This window comes from Monodelphis domestica, chromosome 2 (assembly GCF_027887165.1).
Source record: "Monodelphis domestica isolate mMonDom1 chromosome 2, mMonDom1.pri, whole genome shotgun sequence".
NCBI lineage: Eukaryota > Metazoa > Chordata > Mammalia > Didelphimorphia > Didelphidae > Monodelphis > Monodelphis domestica.
Window position 1 is genome coordinate 478,417,055 of NC_077228.1, and position 18,025 is coordinate 478,435,079.

The following is an 18,025-nucleotide window of genomic DNA, read 5'->3' on the forward strand; positions in this document are numbered from 1 at the left end:
CCGTCCAGCACCGGGCATTCCCCCTTAGGGCAGCTTTGCCAGGCCCATGGGCGTGGGGTGGTTTGACTGGGATTTCTGATGTTTCTCCTCCCCTTGTTAACTCGTGGACGTGGGACACACGGCTCCCCATCCACCCCCTTTTACTTCACAGGGAGAAGGAAGGGGAACTGGTCCTGCTTGTCCCAACGGCTGGGTCCCCACACGACCCACGGGGTATTGGGAGTGCGGGCAGGCCGGCTTCAAGTCCTGCTGTGCCCCTGGCGCTGGGGCCCTGGACAAGGCCCGCAGCACCTGGGGCTGGGAGCTTGGGCAGGGGAACTGAGCCCTGTGAAGGTTCCTCATCTCATTCCCCACCTTGTCGCACTCCCCTCCCCCTGTGCCCATGTCCCCAGGCTGAACGACTACAGAGGAACGAGTCGGGCTTAGACGCCGGGCGCTCCCAGCGCTTGGCAGTGCTGCTCCGGAATGCCACCCAGCACACCGCTGGCTACTTTGGCAGTGATGTCAAAGTGGCCTACCAACTGGCCACCAAACTGCTGGCCCACGAGAGCGTCCAGAGGGGCTTCGGGCTGGCTGCCACCCAGGATGTGCACTTCACCGAGGTGGGCACAGGGGAGTAACCTCGGGGACGGGCCAGGCTGCTGTGCATCAGGAGAGGCATGGTGGGCGGGGAGTGGGGAGCAGGGCCCAGGCCCAGGCCCTGGTCTGGTCAGAGCAAACAGGATGGAAGACGCGTCACTGGGGCTCACGGTGGATAGCTGGGTTAGCGACAAAGGAGGAAAGACTCCCAGAGGAGATGACCTGGAGCCTGGATGAAGGGGAGAAGAGTGGGTGGCGGGAGTGCCCGCTGCCCTGCTGGGGAGGGGGTGAGGAGAGCCGGGTCTCCACAGATTGATCTTGTTCCCTTCTGCAACTCTGTCTCACAGAATCTGTTGAGGGTTGGCAGTTCCCTTCTCGATGTTGGCAACAAGCGTCACTGGGAACTGATTCAGCAGACGGAGGGCGGCACGGCCTGGTTGCTGCACCACTACGAGGCCTATGCCAGCGCCCTGGCCCAGAACATGCGCCACACGTACCTGAGCCCATTCACCATCATCACGCCCAACATTGGTCAGGACAGAATCCTGTGGGTGTTGGGTGGCAGAGGGTGGGGGTGGGGATAGGGAGAATGAGGCTGGCCTATTCAGTAATTGAACATAATGGCCCAATAGGTTGGGGTGGGACCAGGAAGGTGGGGGCAAGGCAGTTGGAAAGGGTGTCCCAGGTAGTCCAGGGTACTTCTGGGAAACTCACAAGTTCCACCTTCAATAAGGGCATTTGGGGGTTCTAGTTTGCCCCTTAGACTATACTGAACTGACCTATCGTGTCCTCCTCTTCCCCTAGTCATCTCCGTTGTGCGCCTGGACAAGGGGAACTTTGCTGGGGCCAAGCTGCCGCACTATGAGGCGCTTCGGGGGGAGCGGCCCCCTGATCTCGAGACAACTGTCATCCTCCCTGAATCTGTTTTTAAGCCAACAGAGAGTCAAGGTTTGCGTGGTGGGGGGCGAGCTTCCAGGTGCAGAGGAACAGATTCACAGGCAGATGGCATCGGGGGTTGGGGAGAGGGGGTTTGTGGGAGGGATTTGTCTGGGCTGCAGAATATGGGGGGAGGCCTTTGTGCTCAGAGCCTCGCTTCTCCTCCTTAGACCATCCTCCGGCAGGTGGGCCGGTGGTGCCGGGTGAGGCCCGGGAGCAAGAGGAGCTGGGGCGGCGGCAGAGGAGACACCCAGAGCTGAGCCAGGGCCAGGCCGTGGCCAGCGTCATCATCTATCGCACCCTGGCCGGGCTGCTGCCCCACAACTATGACCCTGACAAGCGCAGTCTCCGGTGAGCCTGGGCGCTGCCCCCATTCCTCACCCTCGGGCTCTGATGCCCTAGAACGGGGGGGGGCCGGGGGGGCCACCCTTCTCACTGGGGTTCTGGGTGGTGCAGGAGGCTCAGGAGGGAGAGCCGACGGATGGCCTGCCTCGGGTCCCCGTTAGAGCGTGCGCAGGGGAGGGAAGGGATGGCGAGTTAGTGTATGTCCTGCGTGGCCCTGGGGGCCGCCTCCTTCCTCCCTGCCAGGGTCCCCAAACGCCCCGTCATCAACACGCCAGTGGTGAGCATCAGCGTCCACGACGACGAGGATCAGCTGCCTCGGGCTCTGGACAAGCCCGTCACCGTGCAGTTCCGGCTGCTGGAGACCGAGGAGCGCTCTAAGCCCATCTGCGTCTTCTGGAATCACTCTATTCTGTGAGTTGGGTCCAGGGTGGGACGCGGAGCCTGGATGCTCCCCTGGGCCCCTCCTTCCCTTCCCTTAGAGCACCATGGGCCGGGTGGACCCCCACCCCCGCTCCCTGCCTTGCTGATGCCCTCCTGCCCTGCTTCCTCCCCCAGAGTGAGCGGGACGGGCGGCTGGTCAGCCCGAGGCTGCGAGGTGGTCTTCCGGAACGAGAGCCACGTCAGCTGCCAGTGTAACCACATGACCAGCTTTGCGGTGCTCATGGACGTGTCCCGCCGGGAGGTAGGTCCCGGGAGGAGGGCGGAAGCGATAGGACTGGGGTGAGGGGGACCCCCGGAGAGACGAACGCCTCGTGTGCCCCCACCCACAGAATGGGGAGATCCTGCCCCTGAAGACGGTGACCTATGCAGCCTTGGGCGTGACGCTGGCTGCCCTGCTCCTCACCTTCCTCTTCCTCGCCTCCCTGCGGGCCCTGCGCTCCAACCAGCATGGCATCCGCAGGAACCTGGTGGCGGCGCTTGGCCTGGCCCAGCTCGTCTTCCTGCTGGGGATCAATCAGGCTGACCTGCCGGTAAGCATCTCCTGCCTTCTCTGCCTCCCCCGGCTCTGGCCAGGCCTTGTACCCTCATGGCCCCTCCCTTGGGGAGCTCCCCCCAACTCCCTGCCCCCCCTGTGACTGTGTTACCCCCTAAACTCCCTCTGGAAGCCCTCTGCCATTGCCCTGCCCCATCTCCCACTTGTACCCAGACCCTCCTCTTCTGTGGGCCGTGGCCCTTCTCTGGATGGTGTGACCAGTAAACCACCGAGTGCCCCCTGATGTAAATAAATGAAGACGCAGCTTTCCCCCGAGTTCTTGGACTCCAGAGCCCCTTCCCTCCCCCGTGGCTTCAGGGAAGGCGCGGGGCCAGCCTCTGGCGGGGGGCTCAGGCCACTGAGCCCTCGCCTGTGCCCCCTCCCACAGTTTGCCTGCACGGTCATCGCCATCCTGCTGCACTTCCTGTACCTGTGCGCCTTCTCCTGGGCTCTGCTGGAGGCGCTGCACTTGTACCGGGCGCTCACCGAGGTGCGGGACGTCAACACGGGCCCCATGCGCTTCTACTACATGCTGGGCTGGGGCGTGCCCGCCTTCATCACAGGTACGGTGGCCATCGGAGATCCGGGGGGACGGTATCGAGCAGAGCCTGCGCCAGGGAGGGTCAGCCATAACCGGATCCTTGCTGCGCTTCCCCTCGGACTCCCATCCCTGATCCTCCTCTCTTTCTCTAGGCCTGGCTGTGGGACTGGACCCTGAGGGCTACGGGAACCCCGACTTCTGCTGGCTGTCCATCTACGACACGCTCATCTGGAGCTTCGCCGGCCCTGTGGCCTTCGCCGTCTCGGTGCGAGCTCGGAGGGCGGGTGGCTGGGCAGGAGGCGTTCTCTGTGTTGAGGGAAGCTGGCTGGGCAGGGTGGGAAGGGGGCGGCTTTGGGGCTTCTAGTCGCCTAGAAGCAAACAGGGAAGATCGAGGAGGCCCAGACGACGTGAGAGCCGGGGCACCCAGTGTACAGGGACTCCCCCTTGCTCACCAGCTCTCCCTGGGCTCAGCCAAGAGCCATCTGCCAGCAGGAGAGAATGTTTCCTGGCTAGGGACGGGAGGATGGTCAGGACCCCTTGGGAGGGTGGGCTCTCCTCTGCCCCAGGTAACGCTCCTTCTCTCCCCCCCCCCCCGGCTGCCCCAGATGAGCGTCTTCCTGTATCTTCTGGCAGCCCGCGCCTCGTGTGCCGCCCAGCGCCAGGGCTTCGAGAAGAAGGGCACCGTGTGAGTAGAGGGTGGTGGCCCCGGGGGGCAGGGCACGCGCCCTGGGCTGGGCCCCCAAGGTTATCCGGGCTCACCAGGCTGGGCCCCTCTCCTCAGCTCAGGTCTGCGCTCGGCCTTCGTGGTCTTGCTCCTGCTCAGTGCCACGTGGCTGCTGGCCCTGCTTTCCGTCAACAGCGACGCCCTCCTCTTCCACCATCTCTTTGCAGCCTGCAACTGCGTCCAGGTAGGAGCCTCAGCGGAGGGCCGGCCTGGGGTGGGGGGCGGGGGGCGCTGCTCCGGGCTTTGGGGACAGCGTGTGGTCTTGGGGGGCTCTGGGGCTGCCACACTCCCGGACAGCCCTTCCTCCCTCCTCTCCTTCCAGGGCCCCTTCATCTTCCTGTCCTATGTAGTGCTCAGCAGGGAGGTCCGGAAGGCACTGAGGTTTGCCTGCAGCCACAAGCCCAGCCCTGACCCTGCCCTGACCACCAAGTCCACTCTGACCTCGGTGAGGGGGAGGGGGCCCTAGACCTGGGGGAGGCAGGGCACAAGTCCTGGGAGGGTGTGCTCACTGCCATGGGGAGGGAGGCAGCAGATGCTTCCGGACGTTGGGTTGGATTTCTTCCTCCCTGGTGTCCAGAGGCAGAGTGGGCAGGGTGCGCGTCTAGGAAGGGTGCGAGGAGCCAGGAACGTGTGGCTTGTGGAGGGAGCTCGTGGGGGCGGGGGTCCTGCCCTGGGACTTCCTTGAAATAAGTAGCAAACACTTGAAATGGAGAGGGCCTGGGAGAAGTCTTCCCGGCGGCGTGAGGTACTTTGTCGGGCCGTGAAGCGGGACGAGGCCCTTTCCAAGCGTTCGCTTCTCCTCAGACATCCCTTCCTTCCGTGCTGCCTGCAGGGCGCCCGCGCCTGGGGCCAGGCTGGCTTTTAGCCAGGCGTGACGGTTGTTGGGGCAGCAGAGGGACGTGGGCCGGAGGGTGCAGGGAGAGCCCCGGCCCAGGGCCTCCACCGTGGCTCACCTTCGTCTCTGTCCCCAGTCCTACAACTGCCCCAGCCCCTACGTGGATGGCCGACTCTACCAGCCCTACGGAGACTCGGCCGGCTCCCTGCACAGCGCCAGCCGCTCGGCCAAGAGTCAGCCCAGCTACATTCCCTTCCTGCTCAGGTGAGGCCCTGGGGCAGAGGCCACTGAGGCAGGCCTAGGCCCAGCCAGCTCAGCACTCCCCTGGGACGGCGTGGGGGGTGCTGGGGCTACAGCGCTTGGTGAAGATGGGTCTGACGGAGAGCTGGGGGGAGGAATGAGCTGGTCACCTTAAAGACGTGGATCCCCCCCATGATGTGGACCCGTCTCCCCGCAGGGAAGAATCAAGCCTGAACACTGGACAAGGGCCCACTGCACTGGGGGACCCAGGAGTCCTATTCCTGGAAGCCCAAGACCCGCAGCATGGTGAGCTCCTGCATGCCCTTCGGTGGGCACTGGGGGGTTGCCCATTGTCTCCCCCCCATGTAGCTCTTTTGTCTGCAGAGATGTGGGGAAGGCTGCCTCTGACCCCTCCCCCTTCCTCCCATCCTGCTCAGGCCCTGACACGGACTCAGACAGTGACCTGTCCCTTGAGGATGACCAGAGCGGTTCCTACGCATCCACCCACTCGTCAGACAGCGAGGAGGAAGAGGACGGGGCTTTCCCCGGGGAGCCCGGCTGGGACAGCTTGCTGGGGCCTGGTGCTGAGAGGCTGCCATTGCATAGTACCCCAAAGGGTAGGTGGGCAGTCGCAGGTGGGGGGCGCAGCAGGCACGGCTCTAAGAAGCCTCCTCTCGGGGGAAATGACCCATTTTCCTTCCTCCAGCTGACAGTGGCCCAGGCCCGGGGAAGGCCCCCTGGCCCAGCGACTTTGTGGCAGCCACCAAGGAGAATGGAGGAGGCGGCCCCGAGGAGAGATTCCGGGAAAATGGAGACGCCGTGTCTCGAGACGGGCCGCTGGGCCCCCTGCCTGGCTGTCCCCCCACGGCCCAGCCCCACAAAGGTAAGTCGGGCCCCAGCCTGCTGCGTTCTATCCGGATGGGCTCCGGAGTCTGAGCTGGTGCCGCCCTTGCCCGGCTATTGATGCCCTCAGCAGCATCCGCCTCTGCTCCTGCCCTTACTGGGCCCGCCTCCTCCCTCCTTTCCAGGCATACTCAAGAAGAAGTGTCTGCCCACCATCAGCGAGAAAAGCCACCTTCTGCGGCTGCCCCCTGAGCCGGGCACCGGCTCCTCCCGGGGCTCCTCGGCCAGCGAGGGCAGCCGGGCTGGGCCCCTCCCACCTCGCCCCCCTCCACGGCAGACCCTGCAGGAGCAGCTGAATGGGGTCACACCCATCGCCATGAGCATCAAGGCCGGCACAGTGGACGAGGACTCATCAGGCTCAGAGTGAGTGTGTGGCTGAGCCCTGGGCAAGCCTCCTCCCTCCTGGGCCCCAGGGTCCCGGCAAGCCTCCCCCTCCCTTGTGGCCCCCGGGGCCCGGGCAAGTCTCCTTCCTGTTACCCACCCCATGGCAGTGGCAGTGGTTGGGGGTTGCTCGGTTGCCCTGGGCATGAGATGCTCCATCTCTGCCCAGAGGTGTGCTGTTGGGGGGGTGGCTGGGCCCCAGAGGTTGGGAATCCAGATTTCAGGCTGGAAGCGGAGGAAGCGAGGGCTTGGGGTCCTTTCCTGTCTTCCTTCTCTGGTTTGAAGCTTCTGCCTTCTCTGCTCTGACACTAACCTGCTCTCTGCCTTTCTGTCACTTTTCCTTTCCTGCTTCTCCAGATTTCTCTTCTTTAACTTCCTGCATTAACCCTGGGCCTGTGGCCCCCACGCCCAAGGCTCCCCTCCCTCGACAGCCCCTCTCATGCCCCATACGGTGTCTTGTGCTTTCTTCCCTCTTCCTGCCCCACAGCAGTGACGAGACATCCATCTGAGGAGCCCCCGGGCATTGCCGGGAGGATTGCCCGCTCCCCCGGCCTCTCTTGTGCCAATCACCCCCTTCATCTTCCCTTGGCCCCAACACACTTTGGACCTCTGGGGCTGCAGTTCCAAGGAAACGTTTTTTCAGAAAAGAGGAAAAAAAGGAAGAAAAAAAACTGGAAGGATCTACGCTCTTGTGTCTTCAGGGATGAATTTTTTATACGATGAAAACTGACTCTATTCTACCCACAAGAGGATGGGACCTCCCGGGATTCTCCCCGACCTCCCCCCAGTTTCCCATCTGCTGTGCCTCTGGGAGGAGGGGAAGGTCCTGGGGGTGGGGGTGGGCATGGGAATTCCCTGCCCCCTTTCTGCCATCACCAAAAGAAAAGGACAAAGCCACACACTTCCTGCGGGGGACAGCTTGCCTTGCCAGCCCTGGGAAGGCTCTGGTTTGAGGGAAAGGGGACCAGAGATGCGCCACATTGCCCCGGGCAGTGTCCTCTCTGGAACTGAAGACCCCTGCTTGGAGGAGGGGGTGTAGAAGGCCCGGCCTCCCTGCCCCCGATGCTGCATGAACAAATGAAAAGGGGAAGGGACCCAGGAGTCTGTGCCCCCAGCTGGGAATGGTGCCCCTTTCCTTTTCTCTAGGCCTCTGGCAGTGCTCAAGAACCAAGATTTCTGCTCAGTTTGCTGACCCAAAAGTGCTTTTTTCTTTCTGCCCAAACCGTGCCAGGGAGGGGCCGTTTACATTGCTCGCCTTTGCTCTGGAGAGGGGCTGGGGGAGGCCTGAAGCCCTGCTGGGCCAGCCCTGGGGTGAGGAGGGCTCTTCGATCTGGGCATGTGCCATTGTTCAGCTCTGGCTCCATCTTGTCTGCCATCACCCGCTGTGGCCTCCAAGATGGGGTCTCGGAATTGCCTCTCTTCTTCCAAGTCCCAGGAACTATTCTCCGATTCTTTCCTCATCTGCCCTCCCTGCACTGTGCCCTCGTTTCCTGTGAAGAGAGAGATAATATATATTCTTTTTAATTTATTTGCCTTTTGTGTTGGGATGGGACCGTGTCTGGCCCCAGAGGATGTCTGTCACGGATTTAGTGTTTCTCTAGGCTTTGGCTTGGGGGTCCGGGCTCAGGTGCCCCCTCGGGGAGAAGCCGGCTTCTTGTCATCTTGCTGGCTGCCGCTCACTGGAGTCAGTTTATCCTAGGCACACAGACCAAATCTGATGTCACCGATTTTCTCCTGGGGCAGGAGGGCTAGGAAGAGACTCCAGCCTGGGCGAGTTTCCATTTCTTACTCAGGAGGTGAGGCTAGTGGATGGTTCTTCCTATGGCCTTGGATTACCCGTCTCTTTCCCGGTCCTCTCCTCCCCCTTCCAGTTCCTGCAAAGGGTTAAAACTGCAACTGCTTTTACTACTTGAAGACTTCTAAAAAACACACAAAGATGCTGGATTTAGGACTTGTTACTAATTGTTGGATTGTACAGTTTGATTGTCACTGTAAATATTCTAGGTTTTTTTGGTTTGTTTGGCCTTCTCCCTCTACTTAATAAACTAGTTCTGTGCAGGTTTGAGCACTGCCAGCCTGACCCATTTTGCCTCTTTCTTCTGGAAGGAAGGGGCATTGGTCTGTGTGGACAGAGAAAGCTCAGACAAGTTTTGGGGTGGCCCAGCACCCCCAACAGCTGCCTAACAACAGTACTATTCCTGCCCTCGACTCCCATTGTCATGGCTAAAGAGCACAGTGCTGGGGGTAAGCCTGACTCATGTTTCCTCTGCCCAGGGCAGGGCCGAGGTTGGGGATAGTGACGGGGTTCAGTAGGTGGAGCCTGAAGCCCGGCGCAGCTCTTAACTGATTCCCTAGTTCTGTGGCAGAAGCGTTTGTATGATCTGGGGGGCAAAGCCGAGGGCTGAGATTCAGAGGAAGAAAATGAATGAGAGGAGGGAGGATGCCCAAGCAGGGTAGGTGAATCGGGACACCAAAGGAGCCGGGGCGAGAGACAAGAAACGGGTCCCCCACAGGGGCCCTAAGGAGCTTGTTCAGAGTGGCACCCCAGGGCCACGCGTATGGGGGACCCGGCAGCCCCGAGGTGGTGATGGAACACACCGCTCAAGTCTGAGCTGCATTAGGAAAATTTGGATTTCCTCTCCCAAAGAGAAATGTGACCACCGCTCTCCCCGGTGAAATCTAGTGGGGCAAGATGACTCGGGCCCAAGGCCAACGAGGTGGGTCCTGCGCTCGGCTCCCCATCTAGCAGATGCAGGGTCTGCCTCAGTGGCCTCAGGCTATCCGGCCCATGGGGAGAGCGCGACAGGCACCAAGTATGGCATTTCCCCAGTGAAACTGGCCAAAGCGACAGTAGGAGGCATCCCTCCCTCCTGCCTTGTCCGGGTCTGTCAAAGGTGACGGGAGCAAAGCAATTGCTTTTGGGCTTACAAAGTGCTCTTCTCGCAGCTCTCTGGGACAGAGGAAATGTGGGAGTTCATTTGTACCAGCAACAGGCCTACTGAAGTAGGGGAAGTGACCCGTCTGTGATCCTAGAAGGCGGCAATGGCAGTGCCCGGCCTGAGTGCCGGCTCTGTCCCTCACACTAGCCCGGGTTCACAGCAGGGAGACAATTGGAATGTGCTCTCCCCACCGACAAGCATTTCAATAGAGATAAAAGAAAGTTTATAAAATGACTTCTATGAAAATTATGTGATAGAAAGGCAATGTGAAGGGAAGAGCCGCCGCAGGGCCTGGGTTTGTGGTAGTTGAGGTGCAGATGCTTGTAACCCCAACACCGCTGAGCAGCAGCAGCCCTCCTCCAGCCAGCTCCCCAGTTCTTAGAGGAGGGAAGGGCTGAGGGAAAGCCTTCCCACACTGCTTAGGTTCTTGATTGGGCCTGATCTGGCTTCTGTCCTGGCAGATGGGCTCCTGGCCACAACTTCCAGTCCTGAGTGTTGCCCTCGTCTCCTGGGGTGGCATCTAGGCTGGTGCCAGGGTTGGGACTTGACTAGAAGGACCTCACTTCGATTCCCAGAATTCTGGATGCTGCAACCCCGTAGAGCCCCACCACCACTTTCCAAAGGGAAGCAGCTTTCCCATGATCCAACACGCCCCAGTCCATCAGGATGCAGAACATTCTGGAGACTAAAGCTAGTTCTGGTTAGGGTTTGTCACTAATGCTGGCATTCTTGCCGCACCCTCCCACCCCCGCGTCATCTCACCTCCCAAACACAGAAGTCATGTAAAAATTGGTAAAACATTTATTAAAGATGGAACAGAACGATTTTTACAAGAGACACAAATGTTTAAAAAAATATTTTTTTAAAAAGAAAAACCAGTATGAGAATTATTTCTAAAACTGGTCCTTTAGGAGCTTTGTACAAGTGTTCCCAGAACACAGACTTTGCAAAAAGATAGAACCTGGCTAGTCTGGCCCCAAACCAATATGGAATCCATCGGTGATGACGACAGCACGTCTGTCAGCCTGGGAAGTTAAGTGGTCACCGCGCAGACCATGGAAATAGTCACTTTGTCTAAGTTTTGCCCAGCCGCATAACACGCAGAATCAGCTGCCCAGGCTGGCTGGCTGGCTGGTGATAGGATGCGAGAAGGGCTTGCTTTCATTCTCCACTCTTTATTGGGGGGAAAGGTTATGTTTCATTTCTGGAAACAAAAATGTCTCCTACCCTTTCAACCAAGAAATATTTTCTCCTCATTCAAGTTGAGGCTCTCTCTGGCCAAGGCATCAGGGTCTGGGGGATCCTCAGATCTTTGCCTGGGTGATAATGATGAAAGCTGGATAAAGACAGGTGGCTTGAGAGAAGGGTCGGGGCCCAGGAGCTCCCGGAGCCGGCTTGGTCCCAAGGTTTGCCCTCACAGGCTGATCTCAATACCTAAAGTCAGTATAGGAACTCCCTGAATTGCTGGTGGCCTCCCCCACAACCCTGCTCCCTCCATTCCCAAGGCCAAGTCCCTACCTTCAATGTACGTTACCGAGTGAGCCCAGGGACTGCCACCTTCCTGGGGGCCTGCAGATGGTTTCGGGAGGCAGCAGACATGGGAAGCTTTGATTTCTGGGGAGCAGGAACTTGGAGGGGGGTAAACAAAAGTTATTAACAGGGAGACCCTTAGGAGAAGGCAGGCATGTGCCCGAAGATCCTGAGCCCCAGACGCCCAGAACCCCCAAGTTCTCCGCCAGGTCTCCCCTCTGCCCATCACCTCCCCTGAGGCTTAGTGCATGGATAGAGGGGAGCAGGGAACATGCTGCACCTCTGGAGGGGGGACGGGGTCTCCTCACCTCGGGGACCAGCTGCACTGGGCCTTGATGGCCCTTTCCGAGGTAGAGCAGATTCCGGAGGCAGGCTGCCTTTCCCGGACAGGGGGCTCCTGCCAGCGAGCAGCGTCTGGCCTGCGGGTCTGGGGGTGGCCGTAGGTGTGGGCAGCCTGCTGGGCCTGACGGCCGGGCCCTGGGTCCGGGACGGGCGCTGAAGGGTGCTCAGGGGAAGTTGTGGGGTAAGAGATGCTGAGCCTGATGGCAGAGAAAAGCATTTCTAGCAAAGAGAACCACCTGCTCCCCGGCTCCTGGCACGGCATCCCCGGCCTCCTTACCGGCAGCGGGTGGTCTCCCGGGGGGGCCCACTTTTCCCCGTGCTGGAGGGGTGATTCTGCTGAGGGGCGAAGGCTGACTTCTGGTACTGGGGGACACACTGCCCGTGGGCACCTCCTGGGGAGTGAAGAGAGAGGATGCAAAGGGAAGGGGAAGCCAGGAGACCTCTGGGGTGAAGCGCCTCCTGCCCCCCGACATTTGGCCGAGGCTGCGACAGGCCTGACTGGCATCATGATGTGGAAAAGGGTCTGAAAGCACGCTTTGGATCAGGCATTTCACCAGTTAGCCTCAGTCTCTTCATCTATACAACAGGGTAATAACACCTCCCAGAGAGGTGGTGAGGCTCAAATGAGATCTAAATGTAAAGCACTGCTTAGAAATGCTCCAGGCCTCTCCTCGCCCTCCTCCCAGGCTTCCTGTTCTTAAAGTGTGGCCAGCAGGTGTGCACGCAGTGCTTCCCACCGGAGTCACCCTGGACTGAGGCCAATAGCCCACCAGAGCGACAACTTCCGGAGGCACAGATCTCCCCGGCGTCCCGTCACACTCACCTTCTTGGTGCTAGGTGGCTTCTTCCCCGACACAGTCCGCACAGCCCGGACTGACCCCTTCTTCTCACCGCCCCGGAGCCGGGGGCTCAGGCCTCCTGGAGAAGAGACCCCCCGGGCCAAGGCACTCACAGTGGGCAGCAGGGCCCGGACGGGGCTGTTCTTCACCACAAAAGTCTCCCTTCTGGGACTGGCCTTCACCTTCCGCCCGGCGCCATCGCCGGCGGCATCCCTCTCCTGCAGGGCGCACTGCTCCAGCCGAGCCGCCAGACGGTTGGCCTCATCGAGAATCTCCTCCAGCTTCTCCGGGCTGAGGGGGCCCAAGCTTAGCCTTAACCCGCGGGGTTCTTCAGCCACCGTATTCAGGTCACTCCGGTGGGCCAAGCCTCGTCTGGGCGGCCGCTCAGGAATCGCCGGGTCGGCAGCCTCTTCCTCCTCCCGGCTGAATCAGAGAGCAGACCTAGGTGTCCCAGAACCAGGCACCGATCCCTCCCAGGAAGGGACGGGGGCAGCTGTGCTGCTAAACGCAGTCATCTCGCCTCTACCTGGGCTGTATTTCCCCATCAGAAGAGAAGGCCTTTGAGGGGAGATACTGTATTCTAGGTGCTTACCATGATGCCTGGCACATTTGAGCTTTTGTTCTGGCTACAAAGTTAGTTTAGAGTCTAGAGGCTACTTGCAGCCAGCTTTTAAGCATCCTCAGAATCGGGCAAATGTTACAAATCAGGGGGAGTTATTGTTTTGTTGATGGTCTATAATTAAGAAAGTAATCGGGATAGCTAAGTGGATACTTTTTAGCTCTGTGACCCTGGGCAAGTCACTAACAGATATTTAGTATCGATTCTGAGATAGAAGGGAAGGGTTAAAAAAAGGCAATAGAGAAAGAATTGGTTATGAAGATTAAACTTTGGTTTTTTTTCCAGAGAGCCAACACATTCCTATAACTGCCCCAACCAGCAAATGAAAGATTTAACAGACCACTTTGGGGATGGCTGATCTAAGAAAACTCCCCAGTGGGGGGTAAGCAAAGTCTTATTTTCTTATTCTTTTCACTGTCCTGAAATCCTAACAGAGTCATTATCATTCCCTCCCAGACATTACAATCGATAATCCTTGATGATACCATGCTTCTTGGCCCCAGTCAACCATCCCCCACCCCCAGCCCATTTATGCCAGCCTCCCCAGATTATCCATTCCTCAGGGCTTTGGATCAGCAGTGAGCAACAGATCAATCTAGCTGTGTGACTCTGGGCAAGTCACTTTAACCCAAATTGCCTAGCTCTTACCACTCTTCTGTCTTGGAACAAATACTCAGTGTTAGGGGTTTTAAAACACACACAGAAACGGGACAAAGAGACCCTTACCTGTCAGAAGGTGATGGCACACTAAAATCAAATGTCTCATCCACAATAAACTTTATGTCTAAAGGGAGAGATAACAGGAACTAAAACTGAGCTCCAGGAATGACTTCGTCTCCATATCACTGATCTACAAAGGATTCCCAGTCCAAACGGCTCCAAGCCCAGACCCTGATTCAGCATCAGGAATTTCTTACCTTCCTCCAAATTCTCCATGTTGTAGCCAGCAAGGGCAGAGTCAACCTAAGGCAGAATTGGGGGGGGAGGGCATGAAACAGTTGAGTTTTCCCTCTATCTTCAGAGCAGGCATTTCCCTACTCTCTACCCCAGTCCTGCTCCTCTGCTTCTCCTACTGACCCCAGAGAGCAGAACCAGAGGCAATGGGCATAAATTTCAGAGGTGGATTTCAGTTCATGTAAGGCAAAACCTCCTAACAAACAGAGCTGCCCCCAAATAGAATGGATTACCTCTAAAGGCAGTGAGTGGGCTATCCTCTCACTGGATTTTTAAAAAACCCGTATCTTCTGTCTCAGAATCAATACTAATAAGCAATAAGAACCAAGCAATTGGTATTGATTCTGACTTGCCCAGGGTCACAAAGCTAGGAAATGTCTGAGGCCAGTCTGAAACCCAGGTCCTCCTGACTGTCCACGGAGTCACCTAGCTGCCCACCTCATTAGATTTTTGTTGGGGACATTGTGGAGGAAATCTCTTTCAGGTAGAGGCTGTACTAGATCATGGGACCCTTCTACCTGGGAGATATTATGCGTTCTTTGGCAGGCTCTTCTGGACTGGACAGAAAGAGCCAGTGCCATGGAATCATGAGACTATGAGAGTGGGAGAGGATTGACTCAATAATCATTTATTAAGCACTATGTATGTGTAGCACAAAGAACAAAACAGAGTCTCTGACCCAAGAAGCTTACATTTAGTTAGGGAGGGGGGAAGAAATGGCATAATTTCTACACAGGTAAGTAAAAAATATGTGTAATTTAAACAGAACTGGGGGGCAGCTGGATGGCTCAGTGGATTGAGAGCCAGGCCTAGAGATGGAGATCCTGGGTTCAAATCTGGCCTCAGCCACTTCCTAGCTGTATGACCCTGGCCAAGTCACTTACCCCCCATTGCCTAGCCCTTACCACTCTTCTGCCTTGGAACCAATGTTCTCACCTAGACATACCTAGACATATAGATATAGATATACACATCTCACACATACATACACATGTACCCATATACATACATGCACATATCTACCCAATATAAGCACCTACATAGAAACTACCCCATATATACACATATATACACCCCATACATACACATATACACCCATATATACATACACATTCCCCCCACATACATACCCCCCCCATATATACATGCATATACACACACATATTGCTTTAAGGTTTGCAAAGCCTTTTACAAATGTGTTCTCGTTGGATCCTCGACAACTACCCTATTACATAGCTGAATTCCTTGGCGACCTTAAATTAATATATATCAGTCTTTTAAAATGATTTCCTTGTCACACCTAGGAAGTAGATGCTATTATTCCCATTTTATAGATTAAGAAAATGGGAAAAACAGAAGTTAGATGACTTGCCCAGAGACTGAATCAGAATTTGAACTCAGATCTTCTTGAGTTCCAGGGTCAAAACTCTGTCTCCAGTCTGTATATACACCTGAGAACTAGGGGGAGGAGCCGTGTATGGGGGCGCTCTAACTCCTCCCTCTCCATCCAGAGGAAGGAATGGGGTGGGCCTGAAAGAATGGATGCTTTCTCAGGTGCAGCTACGGCCGCGGCACGTGCACACCCCCTTTCCAAGGCCTGGCAAGTACGCCCCGCCCCCCCGCCACACACACACACACACACACACACACACACACACACACACACACACACACACACACACACACACACACACACACCGTGCACGTCCTCTTGCCTCCCTCACGCCCTCCCCCTCCCCCAGTCCCATACGCCTTCCTCTCTCCGCCATGCACGCCCCCTCTCTCCTCCTGCACACCGGCCCTGCAAGCCTCATACCTTCTGCCCATCGTAGACCCCCTTCCTTCCTCCCAGACCTTTTCTTTTCACCTCTTCTTGGGTCATCTCTAATTCCCCACCGCCCCTGCCAATCATTCGCGCGCGCCCCACTCCACCTGGCTCCCCGGGACCACCGCCAGATGTAGTCCGCAGACCCTCTCTGTCGGTCCAGTCGCGGGAATTGACCCCTAAGGCGCGAGGTACCTTTCGAATCCCCCAGACTCCACCCCTTCTCCCGAAATAGCATTTGGATTGGCAACTTCTCTTTCCTGACCCCGCCCCCCACTGAGGGGAGGGAGGAGCCTCTCGGCCGGAAGTTCGAGGGAGGAGGGGCGGGGCGTCCGAACAGAAAGAGTCCGTAGAACCCTGGAGGATGCTGCTTCTTGAAGGTGGTCGCTGCTTGGGTGGGGGTGGAGAATAGCACGAGAGCTCGCACGTGGGCCCCTTTTCTCGCACCCCTGCCCCCACCTTGGTGGGAGCCCAAACCAGAGGAGGAGGCGGGCGTGCCCAAGAAAGCGCTCCTATGAGCGGCTGTTGAACGCTCAGCCCCGCCTCCGCGGGCAGTTAGTGCTCCCCAACCGTTTCCCTCGCGCCGGGACACGGCCTGGCCTGGCTCCTCTTGGTCTGGTGATTCTTAGGCCTTTCTGGAACTGTGCGATGCAAAGACCCCCTTGTCCATATCGCGCCTCAGTCCTCTCATAGCCTCTGCCTATGAGAAGCCTTTCTTGGTTGCTCCCAATTATTAGTTCCCCTTCGCCCCACCCCCCGTAGTTATTTTTTTACATGCTCATTGTACCGCCTTGCGTCCCCCCCACCCCCTAGACTGTAAGCTCCCCGAGGGCAGGGCCTTTCCACACTCCCGCTCCCCTCTGCTCTTAATACGTGCGCACTGTTTATTCGGATGACTATCTAGGCTAATAACCCCGGCAGGAAGGGGAGGGAGGAAGTGGTTTTCCACGCGTGGTTTTCCGAGATGACTGAAGACTCACAGATTAAGAGATCGAAGGGACCTACGAACCCATTTTAGATCAAACCGTGCCCCTTTAACAGGTGGGGAGATTAAGCGATTTGCACAAAGTCACTGTATCCCCCGTTCTTCAGAAAAGAGCCATCGCGGATGGAAATCGTTCTAAAATGCAATATCTGTTACAGAAAAACAACCCTATTGGAGGTGGGGGGAGGAGGGATACACAAAAAATAACCTTTCTCCATACGTTCAGAAATTTGGTTAGAAAAATGCGGATACGGTGATCACACCGAAGTCTTGAACCGAGAGATGCTCGCGATATAATTATCCCATTAAAATCAAGGGTTGTGATGGGATCAACAGCTGCTTGACATTTTTACCCCAAGAACCAACTTAATTTACAAGAAAACTGGTCTAGACTCTTCTAACGTAGATGGTTTTAAGACCATCGCAAGAGGCTTAAGAGGAAATAGCTATAACTTTATTTTAGCAAATGATGACAATTGAAATGATGAGAAAATGGTTAAATAGACAAAATCATTGCCCCTTTCGGCGGCGCCCCTCCCCCTCCCCCGCAGGGAGGAGGTGGTTTTTTTCCCCCCACATGTGGCAACTGAAGATTAAGAGAGTGAAGGGATCTTCCTTCTTCCTCCTTCAAAAAAAGGGGAAAATTTTCAACTACAGTTATTGAGTAGTCTATTAAGGCGGGAAGGGCCATTTCCATATCTTGTATCCGTTTCCTCCAGTTTTTCCGTCCCTTTTGTTCAATTCTTGCTGCAGCCTGATTCTTTTTAACATCTCTCCCCCTCCCCAATTTACTCATTCTAATATACTGTAGAGCTGAGGAGGAAAAACAAAAGTCATTAGGCTGATCCATTTTGTCTAAATTCCCATTGGGATGCAGAAAGCTCAGAGCAAGGTTCTGAGGGGTTCTCCTCAAAACAGAGGCAGGAATTTTAGTCAGTGGACTCAGTGACATCTATGAGGGGCTTTAGAGGGCCCCCTTTTTGCTTCCTGTTTCTGTTAAGGGCAGTTGAGGCTGCTGGACAATGACCCTCTGTTCAGTAAAGTGTTAACTGCATTCACTCCGAGAGGATGTAAAAGGGGGGGGGGGGTTGAAGGAAAGAGGGACAGAGGGGAGGCTCAGGGCCCCTGGGAGATCTAAAAGTCAATCCGTTATGCCTTTCTGCTGTTCCACTTTCCAGGGTGCCAGGACTGGACTTGAGGGTGACTTTTGGGGGAAGGGAAGTCATACTGTGTTCCTGGGCCCCTCCTCACTTCAAAGCATTTATTGGGAGGCTGTGTGGAGCTGTGGAGAGATTAGTGCCTCTGGGGCTGCTCCTTTAAATGGAAAGTTGTAGAACCAGGAAAAAGCCGGTGAACCAGGGACACTTTCCCTTTCTTCTGACTCACTGGTGGGACCTTTTGTTTCCAGTCATTTTTTCAGTCAGGTTTGACTGATGGTGACCCCTTTTGAGGTTTTCTTGGCAAAGACACTGGAGTAGTTGGCCATTTCCTTCTCCAGCTCATTTTCCAGATGAGGAACAGAGGCCAACAGGGTG

At 56.9% G+C, this 18,025-nt stretch overlaps 2 protein-coding genes across 5 annotated transcripts in view; one reads left to right on the forward strand and one right to left on the reverse strand.

The window, feature by feature from the left end:
- CELSR2 (cadherin EGF LAG seven-pass G-type receptor 2) overlaps positions 1-8,537 on the forward strand; it is a 56,006-nt gene extending 47,469 nt beyond the window's left edge. Inside the window, exons 17-34 of one of the 3 annotated variants that reach the window (XM_056819168.1) lie at positions 393-602; positions 927-1,110; positions 1,384-1,527; positions 1,686-1,866; positions 2,104-2,271; positions 2,416-2,542; positions 2,631-2,831; positions 3,222-3,396; positions 3,527-3,639; positions 3,980-4,059; positions 4,156-4,282; positions 4,421-4,543; positions 5,070-5,197; positions 5,391-5,479; positions 5,611-5,790; positions 5,880-6,056; positions 6,202-6,439; positions 6,815-8,537. In XM_056819168.1, the coding sequence (XP_056675146.1) occupies positions 393-602; positions 927-1,110; positions 1,384-1,527; positions 1,686-1,866; positions 2,104-2,271; positions 2,416-2,542; positions 2,631-2,831; positions 3,222-3,396; positions 3,527-3,639; positions 3,980-4,059; positions 4,156-4,282; positions 4,421-4,543; positions 5,070-5,197; positions 5,391-5,479; positions 5,611-5,790; positions 5,880-6,056; positions 6,202-6,439; positions 6,815-6,842 (2,673 nt within the window). In that variant the 3' untranslated portion in view covers positions 6,843-8,537. The remainder of the gene's footprint in view (positions 1-392; positions 603-926; positions 1,111-1,383; positions 1,528-1,685; positions 1,867-2,103; positions 2,272-2,415; positions 2,543-2,630; positions 2,832-3,221; positions 3,397-3,526; positions 3,640-3,979; positions 4,060-4,155; positions 4,283-4,420; positions 4,544-5,069; positions 5,198-5,390; positions 5,480-5,610; positions 5,791-5,879; positions 6,057-6,201; positions 6,440-6,814) is intronic. The other 2 variants (XM_056819170.1, XM_056819169.1) reach the window with 2 other exon arrangements.
- A 1,642-nt stretch (positions 8,538-10,179) lies between these two features.
- Positions 10,180-15,977, reverse strand: PSRC1 (proline and serine rich coiled-coil 1). Of its 2 annotated transcripts, none has more exons than XM_056819171.1 (8): positions 15,613-15,977; positions 13,644-13,689; positions 13,453-13,510; positions 12,092-12,530; positions 11,546-11,660; positions 11,235-11,465; positions 10,931-11,024; positions 10,180-10,830 (listed from the first exon to the last, which is right to left on the reverse strand). In XM_056819171.1, the coding sequence occupies exons 2-8, from the start codon at positions 13,660-13,662 to the stop codon at positions 10,824-10,826; spliced, it is 963 nt and encodes a 320-aa protein (XP_056675149.1). In that variant the 5' UTR covers positions 13,663-13,689; positions 15,613-15,977; the 3' UTR covers positions 10,180-10,823. The 2 variants fall into 2 exon arrangements, with proteins under 2 accessions (XP_056675149.1, XP_001372441.1); XM_001372404.4 differs by having other exon boundaries at positions 10,915-11,024; positions 15,613-15,971.
- Positions 15,978-18,025: the final 2,048 nt, after the last annotated feature.